General features: G+C 45.3%; 1 protein-coding gene across 1 annotated transcript; it reads left to right on the top strand.

Annotated features, from left to right (window-relative positions):
* The first annotated feature begins 2,117 nt into the window (after positions 1-2,117).
* Positions 2,118-24,833, top strand: LOC141173130 (uncharacterized). The gene is made up of 2 exons (XM_073657771.1): positions 2,118-2,206; positions 22,902-24,833. Exon 2 carries the CDS (start codon positions 23,397-23,399, stop codon positions 24,717-24,719), a length of 1,323 nt encoding a protein of 440 aa, XP_073513872.1. The 5' UTR covers positions 2,118-2,206; positions 22,902-23,396; the 3' UTR covers positions 24,720-24,833.
* The last annotated feature ends 447 nt before the right edge of the window (positions 24,834-25,280 follow it).

Here is a 25,280-nt window from a genome sequence, read left to right as displayed (position 1 = left end):
TCACACTTTTTTGTTAAGTATATAATTCCACATGTGATAATTCATAGTTTTGATGCCTTCAGTGTGAATGTACAATTTTCATAGTCATGAAAATACAGAAAAATCTTTAAATGAGAAGGTGTGTCCAAACTTTTGGTCTGTACTGTATATATATATATATATATATATATATATATATATATATATATATATATATATACATTTAATATATGAGGTATTAGTTGATATTTTGTCCAAAATACGTAAGCTCGTAATCCACGACAAGGGTCCTCATGCTTACGAGTCCTACTCTAAACATTAACAGCTAAGCCACATTAAGAATTAAAATTCCCCCCAAAATTCAAGAAAAAAACACAGCAAAAAAGGGCAGCAGTATTTACCTGCCCAGATCTTCAAAACCAAATGCACTACCAGGGTGCAGCAAACCCACATAAAGATGGCCGCTACACAGGTGCAAAATACTGATAAACTGGTGTGTCTGTTCCCATGGGGTGCACTCGGATGGTACCGGGCAGCCCGCCTAGTCTAATAGTATGGGCGTAACTAATAGGCTGTAAGCTGGATACTGTGCACAACCCTAGTGTGAACAGCACCCTATACAAGCCTTTTTGCGTGCAATTAAAATGCTAAGCAGTCACCCCCTCCATGAAATGGTAGGTTGTGAGTGGTTGTCTCATCAGTATTTTGCACCTGTGTAGCCGCCATCTTTATATGGGTTTGCTGCACCCTGCTAGTGCAGTTGGATTTGATGATCTGGGCAGGTAAACACTGCTGCCCTTTTTTGCTGTGTTATTACTCACATGTATTAAAGCTGTCAAACAGTCGCAAATCATGCACAAACAGTGACTCAAACATAACACCCTAGCATGCTGAAGATACTCAGCGAGCACCCGAGCATGCTCGCCGAAAGGGTTAACAGAACATGCTTGCTCATCACTAGCAGGGACAAGTGAAAATAATTGTTTTCTTAAATGTTTATGGGAAGAGTGCCAGGATGGGGGACATTATTACAGTACTGGGGCCAGGACAGGAGACATCTCATTACCCTATTTAGGACAGTATGGGGATATTATTACAGTATTAAGTCCAGGACAGGGGACACTATTGTAGTATTGGGGCCATGACAGGGAACATTGTTAAGAGTACTGGGACAAAGAAAAAGGACATTATTACAGTACAAGATGGAGGCCCGATGCTATTGCATCGGGAGGGCAGTAATGTCACGATGGGGGCAGGCCTTGCAGCGTTGAGAATCTCTCCCCCCATGTGCTCACCCACCTATCCATTCTCTCTTTACCCCATGTGCTGACTTCTCCTGTCTGTGCTCTCTTCTTTGACCTGTCTACCACATGTGCTCTCCCCCTTGTCTGCTCTCTCTCTCCACCCCTGTGCCGTCTTCTTCCCTCATGTGTTCTCTCGTTTGAGCTGTCTCCCCGCTCAGTAAATCAGACCGCCGCCATCTTTGTGCAGGCAGATAGCGGCGGTCACATTAAAACTGTGCATGCGCTCCTCCTGTACAAAGATGGCGGCGGTCAGTGAATCATTCGGCTGATCCGGGCGGTGGCGTGTTTGTGACGGTGTTCCGCTGGTGGTACCGCTCAAGAGGCTGATACCACCAGCAGTTTCCATAATGAGACACCCATAACTTGGGTGTCCCAATATGGCGGTCGACGAACTTCCGCCGATGGAATTCTGGGATCCAAACACATCTGGACGGAACAGGATGTGAAGACATTACAAGGTAAGTATATTATAGATAAGGGCCAGATTGATGAACATTATTAGTGGATAGGGGTTATGTGGAGATATTATTACTGTGTAAGGCCAATTAAGGGGAATTTTACTATAGTGCAGGGGTCACAAAAGGGGACAGGCATTAACACTTTGAGAGTCACAGTGGCACACATTTCTACTATGAAGGTGGACATCACTACTGTAACACTATAATATATTTTTGTAGATACTGTTATTGTGGGGGGGGGAGGGAGATACTGTTATTGTGTATGGCACCAGGTCACTTTTCTTCTTCATCTGGTGCAATGTATATAAGTGAAGCTAGAAAGTGTGAAGGGTGCATTAGAAGTGATCAGCTATGGATGTCTGTGTGTTACTTTCTGCAGGGATGAGTCCTGGCTGAAAGAACTCACTGTGGTCTGTGCTGGATGAAGAAGAAAAGCAAAACTGAATGACTTCAGAGACATCACTGGTGGGTTTCTGGATTAACCTGCAAATTGCCCCTTCAGATTTACCTGTATATTTATATGCTATCTACAAATCTCCTCTGTGTAACTACACTGGTGAGTACTGTATTATGTGTAGCCTTGCACTATATACGGAGCTCTTGTGTATAATGTCACGGGTGATCACTGTATTACCTGTACATTTACACTATATACAGAGTACCTGTGTGTAATGTCTCTGGAGATCCCTATGTTACCTGTACACTTACACTATATAGAGAGCTCCTGTTTATAATGTCACTGGTGATCCCTGTATTACCTGTACACTATATACTATATACAGAGCGCCTGTGTATAATGTCACTGATGATCCCTGTATTACCTGTACACTGACACTATATACAGAGCTCCTGTTTATAATGTCAATGGTGATCCCTGTATTACCTGTACACTGACACTATATACAGAGCTCCTGTTTATAATGTCACTGGTGATCCCTGTATTACCTGTACACTGACACTATATATAGAGCTCCTGTTTATAATGTCACTGGTGATCCCTGTATTACCTGTACACTGACACTATATACAGAGCTCCTGTGTATAATGTCACTGGTGATCCCTGTATTACCTGTACACTGACACTATATACAGAGCTCCTGTGTATAATGTCACTGGTGATCACTGTATTACCTGTACACTATATATACAGAGCTCCTGTGTATAATGTCACTGGTGATCCCTATATTACCTGTACATTGACACTATATACAGAGCTCCTGTGTATAATGTCACTGGTGATCCCTGTATTACCAGTACACTGACACTATGTACAGAGCTCCTGTGTATAATGTCACTGGTAATCCCTGTATTACCTGTACACTGACACTATATACAGAGCTCCTGTTTATAATGTCACTGGTGATCCCTGTATTACCTGTACTCTATATATACAGAGCTCCTGTGTATAATGTCACTGGTGATCACTGTATTACCTGTACATTGACACTATATACAGAGCTCCTGTGTATAATGTCACTGGTGATCACTGTATTACCTGTACACTATACAATGCCTACAAGTAGTATTCAACCCCCTGCAGATTTAGCTGGTTTGATAAGATGCAAATAAGTTAGAGCCTTCAAACTGCAAACGAGAGTAGGTTTTATGAACAGAAGCATAAATCTTACAAACCAAAAAGTTATGTTGCTCAGTTAAATTTTATTAAATTTTAAACATAAAAGTGTGGGTCAATTATTATACAACCCCTATGTTTAATATTTTGTGGAATAACCCTTGTTTGCAATTACAGCTAATAATCGTCGTTTATAAGACCTGATCAGGCCGGCACAGGTCTGTGGAGTTATCTTGGCCCACTCCTCCATGCAGATCTTCTCCAAGTTATCTAGGTTCTTTGGGTGTCTCATGTGGACTTTATTCTTGAGCTCCTTCCACAAGTTTTCAATTGGGTTAAGGTCAGGAGACTGACTAGGCCACTCCAACACCTTGACTTTTTCCCTATTGAACCAGGCCTTGGTTTTCCTGGCTGTGTGCTTTGGGTCGTTGTCTTGTTGGAAGATGAAATTACGACCCATCTTAAGATCCTTGATGGAGGAGCGGAGGTTCTTGGCCAAAATCTCCAGGTAGGCCGTGCTATCCATCTTCCCATGGATGCGGACCAGATGGCCAGGCCCCTTGGCAGAGAAACAGCCCCACAGCATGATGCTGCCACCACCATGCTTGACTGTAGGGATGGTATTCTTGGGGTCGTATGCAGTGCCATCCAGTCTCCAAACGTCACGTGTGTGGTTGGCACCAAAGATCTCGATCTTGGTCTCATCAGACCATAGAACCTTGAACCAGTCTGTCTCAGAGTCCTCCAAGTGATCATGAGCAAACTGTAGATGAGCCTTGACATGACGCTTTGAAAGTAAAGGTACCTTACGGGCTCGTCTGGAACGGAGACCATTGCGGTGGAGTACGTTACTTATGGTATTGACTGAAACCAATGTCCCCACTGCCATGAGATCTTCCTGGAGCTCCTTCCTTGTTGTCCTTGGGTTAGCCTTGACTCTTCGGACAAGCCTGGCCTCGGCACGGGAGGACACTTTCAAAGGCTGTCCTGGCCGTGGAAGGCTAACAGTAGTTCCATAAGCCTTCCACTTACGGATGATGCTCCCAACAGTGGAGACAGGTAGGCCCAACTCCTTGGAAAGGGTTTTGTACCCCTTGCCAGCCATGTGACCCTCCACAATCTTGTCTCTGATGGCCTTGGAATGCTCCTTTGTCTTTCCCATGTTGACCATGTCTGAGTGCTGTTCACAAGTTTGGGGAGGGTCTTAAATAGTCAGAAAAGGCTGGCAAAAGAGATCTTTAATCCACACATGTGAAGCTCATTATTCTTGGTGCCTGAACTACTTCTTAATACTTTAGGGGGACCAAACAGAATTCTTGTGGTTTGAGGGGTTGAATAATAAATGACACTCTGAATTAACTTTTTACGTTTTAAAAAAAAAAAAAAAAAAAAAAAAAATTTGCTGCAGTGCATTCCCCACTTCCAGGCTGATCTACAGTACAAATGTCACAATGCCAAGTTAATTCCGCATGTGTCAACCAGCTAAATCTGCAGGGGGTTGAATACTACTTGTAGGCACTGTATATACAGAGCTCCTGTGTATAATGTCACTGGTGATCCCTGTATTACCAGTACACTGACACTATGTACAGAGCTCCTATGTATAATGTCACTGGTAATCCCTGTATTACCTGTACACTGACACTATATACAGAGCTCCTGTTTATAATGTCACTGGTGATCCCTGTATTACCTGTACACTGACACTATATACAGAGCTCCTGTGTATATTGTCACTGGTGATCCCTGTATTACCTGTACACTTACATTATATACATAGCTCCTGTGAATACTGTCACTGGTGATCACTGTATTACCTGTACACTGTACAATATATACAGACCTCCTGTGTATAGTGTCACTGGTGATCCCTGTATTACCTGTACACTTACACTGTATACTGTCTACAGAGCTCCTGTATATATTGTCACTGGTGATCCCTGTATTACCTGTACACTTACACTAAATACAGAGCTCCTATGAATACTGTCACCAGTGATCACTGTATTACCTGTACACTATACACTATATACAGAGCTCCTGTGTATACAGTCACTGATTATCACTGTATTATATGTATACTTACATTATACACTATATACTATCTACAGAGCTCATGTGTATAATATTACTGTTGATCACTGTATTACTTGTACACTATATACCGAGCTCTTGTGTATAATATTACTCGTGATCAATGTATTACAAGTACACTGACACTATATACAGAGCTCCTGTGTATAATGTCACTGGTGATCCCTGTATTACCTGTACACTGACACTATATACAGAGCACCTGTGTATAATGTCACTGGTGATCACTGTATTACCTGTACACTATATATACAGAGCTCCTGTGTATAATGTCACTGATGATCGCTGAATTACCTGTACACTGACACTATATACAGAGCACCTGTGTATAATGTCACTGAGGATCACTGCATTACCTTTACACTGACACTATATACAGAGCTCCTGTGTATAATGCCACTGGTGATCACTGTATTACTTGTACACTGATACTATATACAGAGCTCCTGTGTATAATGTCACCGGTGATCCCTGTATTACCTGTACACTATACACTATATGCAGAGCACCTGTGTATAATGTCACCGGTGATACCTGTATTACCAGTACACTGACACTATATGCAGAGCTCCTGTGTATGATGTCACTGGTGATCCCTGTATTACCTGTACACTTACATTATATACAGAGCACCTGTGTATAATGTCACTGGCGATCACTGAATTACCTATACAATGACACTATACACAGAGCTCCTGTGTATAATGTCACTGGTGATTCCTGTAATACCTGTACAATATACACAATATACAGAGCTCCAGTGTATAATCTTACCTGTGATCACTGTATTACCTGTACACTGACACTATATACTATCTGCAGAACTTTTGCATATTATATCACTTGTCACTGTACTATTTGTACATTTACACATGACAGAGCTCTTCTGTATATTTTCAATGGTGATCACTATATGACCTGTACACTTACACTATATACAGAGCTCCTGTGAACAGTATAATATCACCAGTGATTACTCTATTACTGGAGGTAATATTTGTGATTTTTGTTAATGATCAGAATGAATCAGAATACGCTCACTATGTGGTGGTAATATGGGGAGCCCAGGTCCAAATTTGGACTCAGTCTTTTAGAACTGTTTTATATAGTCCACATGTACTAAAAGACCACAAAGGGTCCTGAACTAAACTTGTGAATTTAATAAATGACTATTTATCCAATGCCATTGATGCGCCCCCTGGGCCAGTGCTGTAGTGCGGCGCGCGTGCGCGCGGGGAATACCCGGAGCCGGATCCGATGGGGGTAGTAGTCTTCGTGTGGCGGTGACCCGGTCCGTGCCCAGGGTGGTCAAACTAAGTGGTAGTTATTGGTATGATGGTATTAGTGTCCGACTACGCCACCCGTTGAATGCGGCTATGAAGCCGCCGCTGCAGGGCAGTCCGCTGAGGCCGGTGGTACGGATGTGCAGCGTGGATGGTATAACCCCCAACGGGAGGGGTATGGCCTCAGGGCAGAGGATGAGGTTGATGTTGGGAGTGATGGTGTGGATGTCCCAGCACTAATGGTGCGACAAGGAAGCACGGAGACGCGAGGGTACAGTTCAGGGTCTTTACTAATGGTACAAGGCAAATTCCCCCGGGAGTACTGGCTAGTAGTTGGGGCCTGGTTAGTCTGCGAGTAAGCCGGAGTTCCCCTGGCCAGGTGGAGTTGTAGGCCTTCCCGTTAGTCTGTACCCTTCCTGGCTACCCTGCTTTCGGCGGTTACAAGTAGCCCACGTCCCTGGGTATACCGTGTGGTGCTCACCCATATGGCTGGTGACCTGGGGCCTCCTGTTAGCCTCCGCTCCGGGATGGCGGTGCTGGTCCCTTCGTTGTGACTGAGCCTCCGGGCTTTTATGGCCAGAGGACCTGGAATCCCCTGCCGGATGGATTCTGCTGCTCGGTATATCTTAGTCCCCACAGCCTCGGACTCCTGTGTCCGGTTTTAGTACCTTCTCCCAGGGCGAGCTCTGCACAGCTCCAGCCCCTGGCGCTTCTCCTTGGCTCCTACAGAGCTCCTGATGTTTATCTGTCCCTGTTTCTGCGTGTCCAGACCAGACTCCGTCTCTGTCTGGAACTCCTCTCCTCTAACCCTGCCTCAGCCCCAGTTTATGTAGGGGAAGTCCTTCCCCTCCCAGGACTGGGCAGGAGGTGTGGCATGCTTAGGATTCCTGCCCAGGAGACCTCCCACCTGCTCACAGACGTAATATTGCTATTACTGTGGAAACCAGACCCCTGGGGTGCCACACCATTATCCTATATAAACTGGTATGCACTCAGTAGTCAGTATACTATACAAAAGACAGGTACAGGTTTGCTAGATGACAGGAATATGCTTTAATTTGTATACATGGATGTAGGAACTTCTTGGGATATTATATTCATTTACATAGTAAAGCCAAACAAGATTGGACCTTGTGTGAGTACATTTTCAGTATTTGCTACAAAGTTTTTAATCCCTGCGAGTTTGAGGTTTAATAAATAATTTTCATCTTTAGCTTGTTCTTACGTAAACAGCATTCCTTCCAGCTGTCACATATGTAGCACCCTGAGGATTCGGCTGCTACAGGGGTATTGCACCTCAACCCAGAGGTGTGATATTCCACTCCCGGGTAAGGATGGAGTGTGGAACTGAGCTCGGTAGGCTGCATGCACTACACACATCCCATTTCCGAGGAGCAGACCGACGGTACTCCCACTTAGAAATGTGCAGGTACGACCGAGTCTGTTCCTGGCTGGAGTGGGAGGGGGGTGGAACATCCCAAGTAGTGTAGGGGCAGATAGGGGGAGCAGCCTGGGTAAAGATAGGAGCTCATTGGGTGCTGGTCACCTGAGCTCACACATAGAGGGTGTATATAAGGTGGGCACCAACTAAGAACAGGGTCAGATGCAGAGAGAAAGTCAGGAGCAGAGGAGAAGAAAGACCCAGAGTGAGAGAGGAGAAGAGAGAGACCCAGAGAGGGAAACAGCAGAAAAGGACTCCAAGATCCCAACTTAAATCCCCGGGTGAAGAGTCGGCATCAGGGTACCGGAACCCAAGCTGGTGGGGGCAAAAACACTCCCCAGCCAGAGACCGGAGACCGTGGGCAGCGTTTGCCACGGTCACCCACCACATCCACCCCGAAGGCACACCACATGAAGGGTCAGGGAACCCAAGGCCAAGGGTGTCCCAACAGAAGGCCCGAGGGAGCTGGACCTAGGTGGATCACTGGTGGGGACGGCCAGAGAACGGGACAGAAGGAGAGCTCAGGGTCACGCTCCGGACTTATTTGGGAGTTGGCTGGATCCAGAACCTGGTGGACGCAGCACGGCTCGGGTGGTCACTCGAAGCTGGAGTGACCAGTACAACATCTGCAGTAAGTAAACACCCTTAACTGCACAACCCGACTCTGTCTTCACTGCCGTCTGCACTGCACCACCACAACCCCCATCCTCTGCACCTGTCCCCCCTGAGGCTATACCCCACCCGTTGGGGGTTATATCACCAAAGCTGCACCTACACCAACAGCCTCAGCGGACCCTGCTGCAGCGGCGGCCACAGTGACCGCAACACAACGGGTGGCGTAGTCGACAAATAAAGAACTTATAACATCAGTAGGACTGCCACATACAACTGAGTTTGACACCCTGGGCACGGACCGGGTCACAGCCACTCGGAAGACTACAACTCCCATCTGATCCGGCTCCGGATATTCCCCCTAAAGAATATGGCCCAGGGGGCGCGTCAACTTTGGCGTAGTCGGCAGGATTACGTGCCCGCAACACCCGGGTACTGCGTGCCTGAAGAAAAGTGCAAGTTTACCTCAGAAAGAAGTCTCCCGCCGGTTCCGGAGGGTCCACGCCATCGGACCCCATCACAGGTCGTTTCCCGCCGATTGTCCGCCATTTCCAGCTTGTTCCCGCCATCTGCAGAGTTTCCCGCCACTGGGCGACGCTTCCCGCCAAATCCGAAGATTTCCCGCCTTGGAAGAGCAGCGGACGCCATTATGGGCGTGCCAAAGGAGGGCAAGAGGCCGCCTCCCATCGTGGGCCGGGACAGAAAATGGCGCCAAAAGTGGAAACCGCCCCCACCAACAGAGACTGTGATGCTAGAGGTGTCTGTCAGCGTGAAAGAACTACCCCTGGAGCTGACAGTCACCGAGTTGCCCCGGGACCGCCCTCGAAGTGGGAGGAGACGAAAGAAAAGAACGAAGATGGGTGCCGCCTGGAGCAGTCTGGAGCGAGCGCACCCGGAGGCAAGAAGCCTGGAGAGGAGTAGCAGAGAAGCTCACCCGGAGATGTCCAGAGAGCAGAGCAGCACCGGCCCGCTGGCCAGGAGCCTGCTGGAAGAAGAGCAGAGCAGCACCGACCCGTTGGTCAGGAGCCTGCTGGAAACCACGACCCCACTAGGCTTAGTGGAGGTCCTCGCACAGCTCCCCCGAGACCGGGAGTGTGCACAGACTGCCCTGGAGGGCCTCGCAAGGAGGATGGCCCGGGTACAGCGAGAGACATTGGCGGAGTGGAGCCGAGAGATGGCCCAGCAAACCAAGACCCGGAGCACGCCAGCCAAGATGAGGAGACCGACCGCCTCTGAGGATGGCGCGGGAGGACCCAAGGCCGGAGACGGCGCCGAGAAGGGAGCCGGACGCAAGGAGGCAGGTAAAGGGGACGCCTATACCCCAAGCCGGGACACCGCTTACCTGCCCCAGCTCCCCGTCGCAGAGCCCGAAAGTCCCCCTGCTGTGCCCGAAAACGCCATGTCACCGACGCAGACTAGGCCCCAACCGGAAGCCGCCGCCGCGACCCCTGTGACGTCACGCGCCTCGACCCGGAGCGTGACAAAGCAGGAAATACCACCAGCCTGGTCGCAAGGCCTAGTACCCCCGGGCGCCGCATCACCAACAGCGCCCCCTACCTCCGCGGAGCCTCCGGCCTGGTCGCAAGGCCAGGTAGCCCAGGGTGCCGCCGTATTAACGGTGCCCTTCACCTTCCAGGTGCCCCAGGCCTGGCCGCAAGGCCTGGGCAATCCGGGCGCCACCACCACCGCGCCCGCGCCCGTAAAACCAAGGGTGCCACACCTGGGGGAGGACTTGTTCAGCCAGCTCACATGGCCGGACGGGCGGCCCTTCATCTGGCCCGAAGAATTCCATGAGCTGGAACGGCAGCGGAGACTAGGGCCCTTGTGTGAGCCCCTGATTCCGGCTCCGAAGCCCGTGGCACGGGTCTCGCCTCCTCTGGAAGAAGCCCAATTTGAGTGGGACCCCACCGGAGAAGACCTAATGGGGTTCACTCAGGAAACCAGGGCAGCTGCAGCGGAGTGTGCTGAGTGTTGCCGACAGCAGCTCGAAGAGTTTGCGAGGGAGCGGAGAGAGAGGCGGGTCCGGGAGCAACAGGCCCAAGTACGGAGCGCCGAGCAGAAGAGCCGGACCAGGAGAAACCCCCGTGCAGCGCACAGTCCCCGCACCACCGGGACTGTAATTAAGTTCAATATGCAGCATGGGTGGGGCTTCATCAGAGACCACAACACCCCCGGCGACGTCTTTGTCACGCGCAGAGATGTGGAGTCCCATCTGCCGGAGGGGCACAGAGGTCGTGACCTTTATATCGGGGACGAGGTCACCTTTACCCGGCACAAGTGTGCCAAAGGACCTTACGCCCTCCATGTGCATCGTCTGACAGAGGAGGAGCTGCGATGTGAGGAGGAAGAGCAAGAGGATCCGGACGGGTCTGAAGCTGAGATCCCCAAAGAAAGAGCAGGAGGAAGACGTTGTTGAGTACAGCGGAGTAGGTGCTGTAAATAGTTACCCGATCGGGGTATAAAGAAACTGTTACTACAAATATAGTCCCCGTTGGGACCAGCTGAGTGAACTGTTTACCCGTTAACCCCTTAATCCCACAGGCTGAGGACTGTGAGCAGCCATTCCCTTTCCCTCCTTACCTGGCCGAGGACTGAGAGCGGCCATATCCCTTGTAAATAGTTGCGCGTCCTAAAGCGCCCCCTACCGGTTTTATAGGAAAACCAGTTTTTCTAAGAGACTGTCGCACTTTTCCCGGACACACGTTGCACAGTGACCGGAGGAGGAGCCAGAGGCGACGAGAATGTTTTATATATATATAATGTTTTTATATGTTTTATATGTTTATGAAAAATTTTGTATGTTTTGGTGTTTTGTCTTACAGCCCGAGGACGTGCTGTGATTTACCAGGGGGGAATGTAGCACCCTGAGGATTCGGCTGCTACAGGGGTATTGCACCTCAACCCAGAGGTGTGATATTCCACTCCCGGGTAAGGATGGAGTGTGGAACTGAGCTCGGTAGGCTGCATGCACTACACACATCCCATTTCCGAGGAGCAGACCGACGGTACTCCCACTTAGAAATGTGCAGGTACGACCGAGTCTGTTCCTGGCTGGAGTGGGAGGGGGGTGGAACATCCCAAGTAGTGTAGGGGCAGATAGGGGGAGCAGCCTGGGTAAAGATAGGAGCTCATTGGGTGCTGGTCACCTGAGCTCACACATAGAGGGTGTATATAAGGTGGGCACCAACTAAGAACAGGGTCAGATGCAGAGAGAAAGTCAGGAGCAGAGGAGAAGAAAGACCCAGAGTGAGAGAGGAGAAGAGAGAGACCCAGAGAGGGAAACAGCAGAAAAGGACTCCAAGATCCCAACTTAAATCCCCGGGTGAAGAGTCGGCATCAGGGTACCGGAACCCAAGCTGGTGGGGGCAAAAACACTCCCCAGCCAGAGACCGGAGACCGTGGGCAGCGTTTGCCACGGTCACCCACCACATCCACCCCGAAGGCACACCACATGAAGGGTCAGGGAACCCAAGGCCAAGGGTGTCCCAACAGAAGGCCCGAGGGAGCTGGACCTAGGTGGATCACTGGTGGGGACGGCCAGAGAACGGGACAGAAGGAGAGCTCAGGGTCACGCTCCGGACTTATTTGGGAGTTGGCTGGATCCAGAACCTGGTGGACGCAGCACGGCTCGGGTGGTCACTCGAAGCTGGAGTGACCAGTACAACATCTGCAGTAAGTAAACACCCTTAACTGCACAACCCGACTCTGTCTTCACTGCCGTCTGCACTGCACCACCACAACCCCCATCCTCTGCACCTGTCCCCCCTGAGGCTATACCCCACCCGTTGGGGGTTATATCACCAAAGCTGCACCTACACCAACAGCCTCAGCGGACCCTGCTGCAGCGGCGGCCACAGTGACCGCAACACAACGGGTGGCGTAGTCGACAAATAAAGAACTTATAACATCAGTAGGACTGCCACATACAACTGAGTTTGACACCCTGGGCACGGACCGGGTCACAGCCACTCGGAAGACTACAACTCCCATCTGATCCGGCTCTGGATATTCCCCCTAAAGAATATGGCCCAGGGGGCGCGTCACATACATTGTAGTAAACTCCACAATGTTGTATGTCAAATCCTCATCCTAATTGAAACTGTCTATCAATCTGTCAAGCAACCAATACAATGGAAGAATTATGACTATGGATAATTCCAGGTCTGAGGTTTAGGCCACAATAATATGCAGGTAGCCAGTGATCTATCTTCCTCCTCTACTTTACTCAGTTTATCAGACATATGCAAAGTAAATCACCTACCTACCATTATTAATAATAAACCCGCAAGCACTAAGGAAAAGCTAGCACTATGAGATCATTGTAAAGCTGCAAAGGACAAGGTACCATTGAAGACTATAGCTGGAGCTTCATTCCTTACTGTATGTTTCTAAATGAAACACACGATCTGTCCGGGCATTGCTGTTTGTAAACGGACCATGAAATATGCTTGTGTGAACCCAGCTTTAGTTGCATAAATCCCTATAACCTGCTTTTCATCCAGCAAAGCAATTAAAGAGAACCTGTCACCAGGTTTTCCCAATATAAAGTATGGCCACCTCCATTAAGGCTTCTGTTACAGCCTTCTAGTAAGCTGTATGTAAGTCCTCAATCTCCTCTGCATAGAACAAAAAAGACCTTTTCTTATACCCCCATACAATGCTGTCCGGTCTGATGAGCGTCGCTGGTCTTGATCCGGAGTTTCCTCTCTCATTGCAATTGCTGTCCTGCTTCTCTTCTTCATGTGGATGATGCATCTTATGTCATCCACACATTGCGCTATTACACATACTTTTCGCTACTCTGCAGAGGTCAGAGCAAAGTACTGTAGTGCGCATGCGCCGGGAGTGGCCAAACTGCACCGATGACCAAGAAAAAAGCTGACGCATGCGCTTTACAGTGCTTTGCTATGCCCTCAGCAGACCAGAGCAAAGTGCGCCTGCGGGGGAGCGTGATTGGGGGTGCTGTGTGGATGACACATGAAACAAACAGAAGCATGGCGAGAAGAGAGTGGAGGCGCCGGATAAAGACCAGTGATGTCCATCGGACCAGACAGCACTGTATGGGGGGGATATAAAATGATATTTCTTGTGCTCTCCTGACGGGATTGGGAATTTACATACGGCTTACCAGAATACTGCAAAATAGGGCTTAAAGGTGGTGGCTGTAATTTATATTGTTATATTGGGAAAATCTGGTGACAGGTTCCCTCTGATGTCTGCTTGTAACAATCAATGTTCTTATATGAATTCTATATGCAGCCATGTTTTTCATATTTAACATGTATCTATCTTTTACATAAGGTTGAAATATTTGTCAAAGATTATAATCTTTACTGTTTCATTTAGCAATTGAATGAACAAATGTAACATGACTTCCCCTGTCACTTCACACTCCCTTTCCTGCGTAGAAAGAGGTCATGTGAAGACATTTATGTAGTTCTGTGAACAAGAAAGCAAAAAAAGTCTTCATTAGGAAACTATTACTTGTAAAAAGGCCTCTTTATATTGCAGCCACAAAAAGGCAACATATTATAATTAGTTGGTCGGAGCTGTTTTTTCTTGTCTCCTGTATTGATATTGACTTAAAGGGGTCGTCCAGTTTCATCAAAAATGCTTCTAATCTTTTAAAGGACAAATCAAATATTACTGAAATACTGAAGCCCCTGCCACCCCAGCATTGCCTACTCCTGCTGGTTTTCATTTGGCAGCAGTAACGTCTTGTCTGCAACATGTAACCACTGCAGCCAGTGATTGGCTGCAGTGGTCACGTGAAATTATAATGTCACCGTTGCAACCCTATCAAGAAAGACCATTGCGAAGGAGCACAGAGATGGTGCTAAAGAGGCAGTGTCTTTAGTAAGGCTTTGGTATTTTATAGCATACTTAAAGGGAACTTGTCAGGTCCGATAATGCTATTAACTTGTATATATAGGATAAATCTGCAGGTTAACCACTTCGCGCCAGAGCCTGTTTTTGCCTTCGTGACCGGGCCAATTTTTTCAATTCTGACCACTGTCACTTTATGAAGTAATTACTCTGGAACGCTTCAACGTATTCCCCTGATTCTGAGACTGTTTTTTCGTGACATATTGTACTTCATGATAGTGGTAAAATTTCTTCGATATAACTTGTGTTTATTTGTGAAAAAATCGGAAATTTGGCGAAAATTTTGAAAATTTTGCAATTTTCAAACTTTGAATTTTCATGCCCTTAAATCAGAGAGATATGTCACACAAAATAGTTAATAAATAACATTTCCCACATGTCTACTTTACATCAGCACAATTTTGGAACCAAAATTTTTTTTTGTTAGGGAGCTATAAGGGTTAAAAGTTGACCAGCGATTTCTCATTTTTCCAACAAAATTTACAAAAACATTTTTTTAGGGACCACATCATATTTGAAGTCACTTTGAGAGGTCTTTATGACAGAAAATACCCAAAAGTGACACCATTCTAAAAACTGCACCCCTCAAGGTGCTCAAAACCACATTCAAGAACATTATTAACCCTTCAGGTGCTTCACAGGAATTTTTGGAATGTGGAAGAAAAAAATTAACATTTAACTTTTTTCACAAAAATGTTACTTTAGACCCAATTTTTTTTATTTTCACAGGGGTGACATGAAAAAATGGACCCCAATTTTTTTTGTGCAATTTCTCTTGAGCATGCTGATACCCCATATGTGAGGGAAAACCACTGTTTGGGCGCACGGCAGGGTTCGGAAGGGAAGGAGCGCCATTAGACTTTTTGAATGTAAAATTTGTCTGAATAATTAGCAGACGCTATGTTGCGTTTGGAGAGCTCCTGATGTGCCTAAACAGTGGAAACCCCCCACAAGTGACACCATTTTGGAAACTAGACCCCTTAGGGAACTTACCTAGATGTGTGGTGAGCACCTTGAACCCCAAGGTGCTTCACAGAAGTTTATAATATTGAGCTGTAAAAATAAAATTTTCACATTTTTCCCACAAAACCGTTTTTCATCCCTTAATTTTCCATTATCATAAGGGTAATAGGATAAATTGCACCATGAAATTTGTTATGCAATTTCTCCTGAACACGCTGATACCCCATATGTGGAGGCAAATTACTGTTTGGGCACATGGCAGGGTTTGAAAGGGAAGGAGCGCCATTTGACTTTTTGAATGTAAAATTTGTTTGAATAATTAGCGGACGCCATGTCACATTTGGGGAGCCCCTAATGTGCCTAAACAGTGGAAACCCCCCACAAGTGCCACCATTTTGGAAACTATACCCCTTAGGGAACTTATCTAGATGTGTGGTGAGCACCTTGCACCCCCAGCTGCTTCACAGAAGTTTATAATATTGAGCCGTAAAAATAAAATTTTCACATTTTTCCCATAAAAAATTTTTTTCATTCCCTAATTTTGCATTATCATAAGGGTAACAGGATAAATTGCACCATGAAATTTGTTGTACAATTTCTCCTGAGTACGCCGATACCCCATATGTGGGGGAAAACCACTGCTTTGGTGTACGGCAGGGTTCGGAAGAGAAAGAAGCGCTATGTTGGCTGGGATAGGCAGCAGACACCATGTCACATTTGAAGAGTCGCTGACATGCCAAAACAGCAGAAACCCCCACAAGTGACCCCATTTTGTAAACTACACCTCTCAAGGAATTTATCTAGGGAAGTAGTGAGCATTTTTTAATTTTTAAATTTATACCATTGGGCAGTGAAAAAAGCATAATTATATTTTTACCACAAAAAAATGTTTTACCCTCAGATTTTACATTTTCACACAGGGCAATGGGTAAAAATGGTGCCGAAATGTGTCACACAATTTCTTCTAAAAGTGTTAATACCCCATATGTGGCTGTATCGTACCACTCAGCCATACGGCGAGATCTGGGGGGGACGGAGTGCTATTTGACAATTGGAGAACAAATTATTGTAGAATAGGCATTTGGATTTGGGAGCACAAAATTTTCTGAATTTCTTTTGGGGGGCAAGGACCATTTTGATTTTCCAGAGCCTTTCTGCTACCAGTAACTTGGAAGTCCCTTATATTTTTAACAGATGATGGACCTGAGTGGGGACTAGCTTTTTTTTGAGGACTGAGTTGAAGCTTTTATTGGGAACATTTTACGTAACATTTATCCGGCGCTCTAGGCTGAGCACTTACATCGGGGTTTCCATCTAAATTTCCAAGTGATGTAATTCAGATGAAACCCCTGCAGGATCCATTCACTATAATGAGGCAGCAGAGTTACTCTGGACTCCGTCTAGCCTCTGTTTAGCGGTGTCCTTTTTTTCAGAAGTGCACAAAACTGTGGCCAACCGCACTTTTATGCACGCCTAAAACAAATGACACCGTGGGATCCCAGGCTAGACGGCGTCCACAGTGGCCTATATCTGCCTCATTACAGGGAATCTTCCATCATGGGTTCTGGCTGAATCACGTATTTCAGAGATTTACACGGAAACTCTGGTGTAAGTGCTCAGCGCAGAGCACAGGATAAATGTGAGCAGAGCCTTACTGGGATCTTTGGGAGACATAATAAGCAAATCAGTAGCAGGTGAATAATATTTGTTTTATTTATTTTTTATGCCGTTCCTAGTGTGATATAACTGATTAGATTACTTTATTCTTCGGGTCGGTTTGATTACAGAGATACCAGATTTATATCGGGTTTTTATGACTGACAGCTGTCACACACTAAAATACGCTTTTTTTGCAAAATCTAGTTTTTGCATCACCATATTTTGAGAGCTATAATTTTTCCATATTTCGGCCGATAGAGTCATGTGACGGCTTGTTTTTTGCGGGACGAGTTGACATTTTTATTGGAACCATTTTTGGGTACGTGACATTTTTTGATCGCTTTCTATTCCGTTTTTTGGGAGGTAAAGTTAACAAAAACAAACACTTCAGGAATTGTTTTTTGAGTTTTTTTTTATGCCGTTCTGCGTGTGGTAAAAGTGATCAGGCAGCATTATTCTTCGGGTCAGTACGTTTACAGCGATACTACACTTACTGTATTTTTTTTATGTTTTGGCGCTTTTACACAATAAAACAATTTTATAGAAAAAAAAATATTTTTTTTGCATTGCTTTATTCTGAGCGCTATAAATTTTTTATTTTTCGGCTGATGGAGCTGTATGGCGGCTTTTTTTTGCGGAACAAGATGAAGTTTTCAGTGGTACCATTTTTATTTCTATTCTGCTTTTTGATCGCATTTTTTTCCACTTTTTGCTTGGCGATATGATGAAAAAGCATATTTTTTTGCTCCGTTTTTTATTTATTTTTATTACGGTGTGCACAGAAGGAGTTAATTAGTGTGACAGTTTTATAGCTCGGGTTGTTTCGGACGCGGTCATACCAAATATGTGTACTTTTTTTGGTTTTGTAATAATATACGGATTTATTGGTTTAATATTTTATTTATTTATTTTTATTTATTTTGTGATTTTTTTTTTAATAGTTTAAAAACTTTTTTTTTACTTTTTTTACATTTTTACTTAGTCCCTGTATGGGACATTAATTTTTATTTTTCTGATCACTGATCTCATGTAATGTAATAGACATATATTACATTACATGAGATCTTCACTGACTGTTTCAGTCAGTTTCCTGTCTGGCATCAGCTACATACAGGCTGAAGCCAGACAGGAAGGACACCATATATGGCAGAGCTGGAGGCGGTCATGTGACCTCCAGCTGCCATAGCAACCCCAGGTCCTCAAACGAAACGGAGGTCTTCGGAGGTAAGTAAGACGACCCCCTCTCTTCCTGCTGTCTCCTATATGCCGCGATCACTATAGATCACAGCATATAGAAGACAGCAAAGGGTTAACATCACTGGGACCTGATCTAATCAAGTCCCGATGATGTACCCTGTCAGAGCTAACGCTCTGCACCGGAATCGCAGTGCTTGCAGGACCCTGGGGGTCCTGAGCACTGCGAGACCACCCACCGTTTTTAAACGTCGGCGCTGCACAGAGCCCAGGCAGTGCGGACGTTTATCTACAGTGGGCGGTCGGGAACCGGTTAATAGCATTATGTGCCCAGCTGCTGTGCTGAAAGTGCGAAACCTGGGAGAAAATGAACTTAATTTCAACCTGGAGCCACCGGTATTGAGTCATACAGGTGTGCCCATGAGCAGTTACAGTCACCGCGCGCAGCACTGAGAGCGGAGGCAGTGAGCACACCTTGGTAGTGACTGAGAGCTCTATGTGCCAGGACCCCACAACCCAGAAGTTTGGACTCAACTTTTGCTAGAAAGTCGATTCTTTTAACCTGCCATTAGGTACTTGTCAACATTTTTGAAAGCCCACTGCTTTCTTGAATAAAAATGGCAGCAACGGCCTGGTGATAGGTATACCAGTTATAGTCACCAGCCCTTGATCAGCAGCCACCTTAGTCACGTTAATTATAATGAATTAGATGGGCATTCTTGATCACGACCCGTACCACCCCAGCTTTGCCCACTTTTCTAAGAGTTTGTCTGGAGTAACGTAAAGACGCCAAAAGCTGCAACATTTTTGCATAACTTTAAGGTAACAAAACTTTTGCAACATTCCAAGGTCTCAAAAACTCCTTGTTGAGTCAGGGGCCAGGGCCAATTACTTATTTTTTATTTATTTTTTTTTTAAAAGGGGGAAAAAACAATGAAAAAAAGGAATAAAGACATTTTTGAGATGTATTTACATTTAATTGCATCAAAACAGAGTTTAAAAAAAGTACAAATTGAGATAAAAAGAGCTTCTGAATATACAACCTTTCTAGTTATGTTTTAAATGCATTTTTGCACATAAATACATTTGAATTTGTCATCTCTTATTAGAACAATAAATGTAGGGTAGAATCTTTATAGTCTTATTAGTTACTTCTAGTAAGTAGTGTTGAGCCACCCCCGTAGTGTTCGGGTTCGGTTCGGTTCGTTGAACACCGGCATGTTCGTGGAACTGTTCGTCGAACACCATCGAACACCGTTAAAACCAATGGCAGGCAAACAAAAACACATAGAAACACATAGAAAACACCTTCAAAGGTGTCCAAAAGCTGACAAACTGGAAAGGTAAGGATGAGGTTGGTTTATTATTTTACTTTTATTGCAGAAGACATTGGCTTCAGCTGGAATGGGCGTGATGGTAAGTAGGGTTTAATTTTGAACATTAAAGAATTGTGTCTTTATTTCAATTAAAGGACTTTATTCTGGGTGTTGTGTTTTTTTTAAATAGTTTACTAGAAATTCATGGCGGTCATGTCTAATATTGGCGTGACCCCATGAATTTCGGGCTTAGGGCCAGCTGATAATACCAAGCTGGCCCTAACCCCTTTATTACCCAGTGAGCCACCGCACCAGGGCCCTGGATGAGTAGGGTACAGCGCCAGAAGATGGCGCTTCTATGAATGTGCCATTTTCTGGGGTGGCTGTGGACTGCAATTCGCAGCGGGGGAGGGGGGGCAGAAAGCTTGGGCCTCCCTGCGCTGCGGATTCCAGCCCCCAGCTGCCTAGTTGTACCTGGCTGGACACAAAAATAGGGTGAAGCCCCACGTCAATTTTTTTTTAATTATTTCATGAATTCATGAAATAATTAAAAAAAGGGCTTCCCTGTATTTTTGCTTCCAGCCAGGTACAAATAGGCATCTGGGGGTTGGGGGCAGCCCGTTCCTGCCTGCTGTACCTGGCTGGACACAAAAATATGGCAAAGGCCACGTCAAATTTTTGGTGAAAAATTCATTAAAAAATAAAAAAAAAAACACATTTAGGGACTGCATCTTTATTAACCCCTCCACAAGAGGGGTTAATAAAGATGCAGTCCCTAAATTATTATTATTTTTTAATTAATTTTTCCCTATTACCCCACTTCCACCGCTACAGGGCAGTGGGAAGAGCGAGGCTAAGTGTCAGAATTGGCGCATCCTATGGATGCGCCATTTCTGAGGTGGCTGACAGCTGGTGTTTCTAACCTGGGAGGGGGCCAATATTCATGGCACCCTTCCTGGGCTATTAATATCAGCCCCCAGCTGTCTGCCTAGCCTTTGCTAGCTATTAAAATAGGGGGGACCCCACGTCATTTTTTTTTTGGGTCCCCCATTTTAATAGCTAGTAAAGGCTAGATATTCAGCTGGGGGCTGATATTAGTAGCCTGGGAAGTTCCGTGGGTATTACCCCCTTCCCAGGCTTCAAACATCTGCCCCAGCCGTCTGTTTAACCTCCGCTAGAGACTAAAATTACGGGGAACCCCACGCCAATTTTTTTTTCAATAAATCCTTTTTTTTAACACTAAATGACAAGTACAGAAATCAACACTATCATTGTACTTATTATATATGTGACTGACATGTTTCTATCTAATCTATGTGTGATGCTCTATTCTTTCTGTTCTAAATTGTCGGGTACCGATGCTGAATTGCCCGCCGGCTTTTTTAAAGAGACAGGTGCATGAAAACACTATTATTTTTTTTAAATAAATCCTTTAACACTAAATGACAAGTACAGTAACCAACACTGTCACTGTACTTCTTATATATGTGACTGACATGTTTCTATCTATCTAATCTATGTGTGATGCTCTATTCTTTATGTTCTAAAATGTCGGGTATCGGTGTATGCCGCTGCTGAATTGCCGGCTTTTCATGTTTCACTGTGAGCACTGTTCCCATCGATTTGGGCAACTACCATGGCTGTGACATTACAGTGAGTGGCAGACAATCCCTGCATGATGTGAAAAAATCCAGTTATGCTTTTGTTGCACGAACAGTTATCGAACATAACCTCGAACAGCCGAATTTTTTGCAAATCGTTCGCGTTCGTCGAACGACTCGAACACCGCCCAAAACAGCTCGAATTTGAGATTGGCGATCAGTTCTAGTCGAACACCGCTCATCTCTACTAGTAAGTGATGTCTCTTAACCCTGTAGACTTGGTGGTGAAACTTTCTCAAGCTCTGACCATTAGACCTTCAACATGGTGTGATTATTCTTTCTGAGCATGTCAGCTTTCTAAACCTAATAATAATACAAGGATGAATATTAATAATACTGCTTTTGACAAATTCAAGGATTTTCAATTGGGATCATATAAGGAAACCAAAACCTTCAGCATTACACAATATTTATTGCCGAAGGTCAAAAAACATTGCTCCCCTTTTGACTTTTAAATGCACAAATGTAGCCTGTTGTACAAGTTTACAAATGACAATGTCAGAAATATGAGTCAGTTTATAAAAAATTAAATATGTGTGCTTTTAAGAAACATCACTAAGACGTTATAACATTATTAACACACCTTTAAAAACAAACATCACTCATGGATGTGTAGTGACTTTCCAAAATACACAACTGGTGTCTTAGATATATGACATCATATGCTTGTACAACAAGACACATCAACCATTGCATTGTGGCATTGTATATATTTACCACACATTGTCCTTTAAGGTGGCTTTTCAAATGTTTTTACTAGGTTACTGACATTGGGTGCATTACCCTTTCTGTGTCTGTAGCTGACAATGTTTCCCAACTTTGTTACATCATGTTTCCATCCAAGAAAGTTCATTTTGATTTTCTTTTTTTTTCATCACTTTGCGTTATTCACAACATAATCAAACTGTAGTTCTATATGTTCATGATTAGTTGTAAATATTTATATAAACTAGCAATTCTGCATAAAACTTCAAAATTAAACCTGAGGTCCTTAGTGCACAATATAATGAAATTGTGTGAGCCCATCTGCCTTGTTAACACTTTAATTGAAATAGAATCTGTAACTAGATTTTTGCTACCCCATCTGAGAGCTAAATGAACTGGACTATGAGTTGGTATTGTTATAGCAGAAGATGAGGTCCCCAAGTTCAAAGACCCCATCTATGCTATATAAGTCTGACGGTTACCTTAGGTCAAAAACAACAACTAAATGTTCCTTCTTTGTATCAATAGAAACTAACGTGTCCTTGCTAGTCATCAGAATGTGTCTGATTAAATGTTTCAACACAAGCATAGGCATCACAAGAACAGAAACCAGTTTTTGTTTGCACAGCTAAATTGTATGATCGGACCATATATGGTAAATCCGTTTCTGCCTTCAGGGTGTATATAAACCCTATGCTTTGTAATAAAGTTAGAGTCTGTTGACGCATGCTACCTGTCTTGTGTCTTATTCTCTCTGGGCCTGTATACTAAAGGATAGAAGAACCAGAAAAGCAATGACGACAAGCTGGCGCCCGAACAGGGACCTGAGTTAATCTGCCCAGGGGTGCTCGACCGGTCCGAGATGTGGGACGAGCGAAGCACTCTGTTGGTGATATATACAGCGCTGAGGTAAGAATAACTGTTATATTCTACCTAAATTATATCACTACATAGAAGAGACTCCCTCACCCCCGAGCGGTCGGCTCCCAGGTAATTCATAGATTGTTGTCTGGCTCAGGTCCCTTTGAACCAGTAGAATCCTTACAGATAAATTGTCAGTCCTGCCTTCTATCCTTAGGAAAAACTTAAGAATGACAGCATGGATCCGATGATTGTGTTGTGGGTGAGTCTCGGGATCGGTGTTTTTGGTCTGTTTTTCTGGTTGGCGTATAAGTCCTGGAGGGCAAGTAGTGGTGTGGTTCAGAAATCTTTGTGGCTCATTGTCTAAGTGATTGAGGAGTCTACTCTGAGTGAGGAGAACTGAAAGAATGGGGAACCAAAATGCCAAAGAAGGCGTTACAGCCAAAGACTTAGTAGTACGCAGAGAAGGGAAACAGGCACTGATTGGAATTGACAAAATATTGTGTAAGGCGGGAATGAATGAAAATGGAGAGATGAACGGAGAGAAATGGAAATCCTTCTTTAATTCCTATCATGGATGGCTGAAAGATAAGGGTCTGTTGGAGACAGTGGATGTATGGATGAATGCATGCGCTCATTTTAAAGGAAGAATTGAAGAATTAGGAAACGGATGTTACAGACTGACAAAAACCGGAATGACAGATTTTCCTCCCTATCTGCCCCCGACGTCACCCCCACCCCAGTACCAGAATGCCCAGGAACCCAATTGCTGGGTTTGCCCCAGATGTGGACAGCAGAATCCCTTGACTGTAGATATCTGTGTGGCATGCGGAGGACCAAGACCCCACCCAGCTAGACTATTCCCAATGAGGACGGTAGTTGTGCCAGGAGCACCGGGAGCAGCAGCAGCAGCAGTAGGGGACGCAGTTGTTCCAGGTCAAGAAGCCCGTACAATGTTAATGTATAGACCATGGAGTCCCTCAGAACAATTGGCGTTGATTTCCCTGTTGCCAGATCCATCCCAGTCCCCGATGGGTTTTGCCAGAATGATAAGAACCATACAGGATACGTACAATGCAACTAGGTTGGATTTACAAGGGGTAATTAAGGGAAAATTGGCAGATGAAGCCCACTATGATAGGTTGACAGACGAAACGTACAAGCAGTATAACAATAGGACCGGACCCGAAGACGCAGAACCCAATAATGCAGCGGCCGGAGTCCTGTTCACAACAGCATTGGTAAAAGCATGTAAAGACAGGCAGGGAGAAAGGCAGGTTACACTAGAAGACCGAGTTCAGGGTAAGGAAGAGGACCCCAAAGACTACTTTTGGGCTCTAAGGAAGACTTGGTCGGAAATGGGGTTCATTCCTGAAAATAAGACTAGTGAGAGGTTATTAGCAAGTGCTTTCATGAACGGACTAAAGAAAGAGATTGCAGAAAAGGTAAAAGCAAGTAGACCAGAGTGGAGATCAGTGAAGGCAGAGGATTTGGCCAGGATAGCTCAGGGGGCACAGCATGACATAATACAGGCAAAGAGAGCTGCCAGAATACATAGAGTAGAGACGACCCCCAGAAACAACAGAGGCAGAGGACGGACTGCAGGAGGGGGACAGAGACTATGTTACGGATGTAGAAAGCCAGGACATTTTAGAAAGGACTGTAGGACCAACCCGTATCCAGATGCTCAGAGTACGGGTCCTCCAGCCAACCAAACAACGCCCCCATAGGATGAGGGTAGCTTGCAGATGAACCTCCTCATCTCCTTACCCCCAACTCCCAGTTGTATAGTGCAGGTGAACCTACCAGGGGGACATTAAATCGATTTCCAAGTAGATACGGGGGCCGACAATTCAGTAATTACGCAAGGTGATTGGCCATACACTGACACTGATTTTTCACATCATGTCATTGCCACCCCTTTCAATTCCCCGTCTGTCCTGCTCCCTGTCACTGAAAAAATTCCCCTGCAAATTCAAGGAGCTACTGTACATAGCCAGCTCATGGTATCGCCCCGAGGCCAATGTAACCTTTTGGGAAACGATGTATTGTCTCAATTACAAGCACATATCGAATATCATCCTGATGGCACCGTCACCATGACCCCAGGTTTAAACCAAGCACCCTTTGCAAAATAATGTCACTAGATATTGCCAGCATAGAAGAGACAAACGATTTTCCCCTGATATTGGAGCAGGCTGTACCCTACGACTTTTGGGCCTCAGATAACACAGATGTTGGTAGGTTAAGAGTTCAACCAGTAATGGTGAATCTAAAACCAGGAGCCATCT

Source organism: Phyllobates terribilis, unplaced genomic scaffold (assembly GCF_046119375.1).
Source record: "Phyllobates terribilis strain yellow unplaced genomic scaffold, ASM4611937v1 Scaffold_12__6_contigs__length_324123572, whole genome shotgun sequence".
Taxonomy (NCBI): Eukaryota; Metazoa; Chordata; class Amphibia; order Anura; family Dendrobatidae; genus Phyllobates; species Phyllobates terribilis.
Note: the sequence above shows the minus strand (reverse complement) of the source record. Positions and strands in the feature narration are given on the sequence as shown.

Excerpts from the sequence above, each read along its gene's own strand:
- LOC141173130 (XM_073657771.1), top strand. The coding sequence starts at position 23,397 with ATGGGGAACCAAAATGCCAAAGAAGGCGTTACAGCCAAAGACTTAGTA.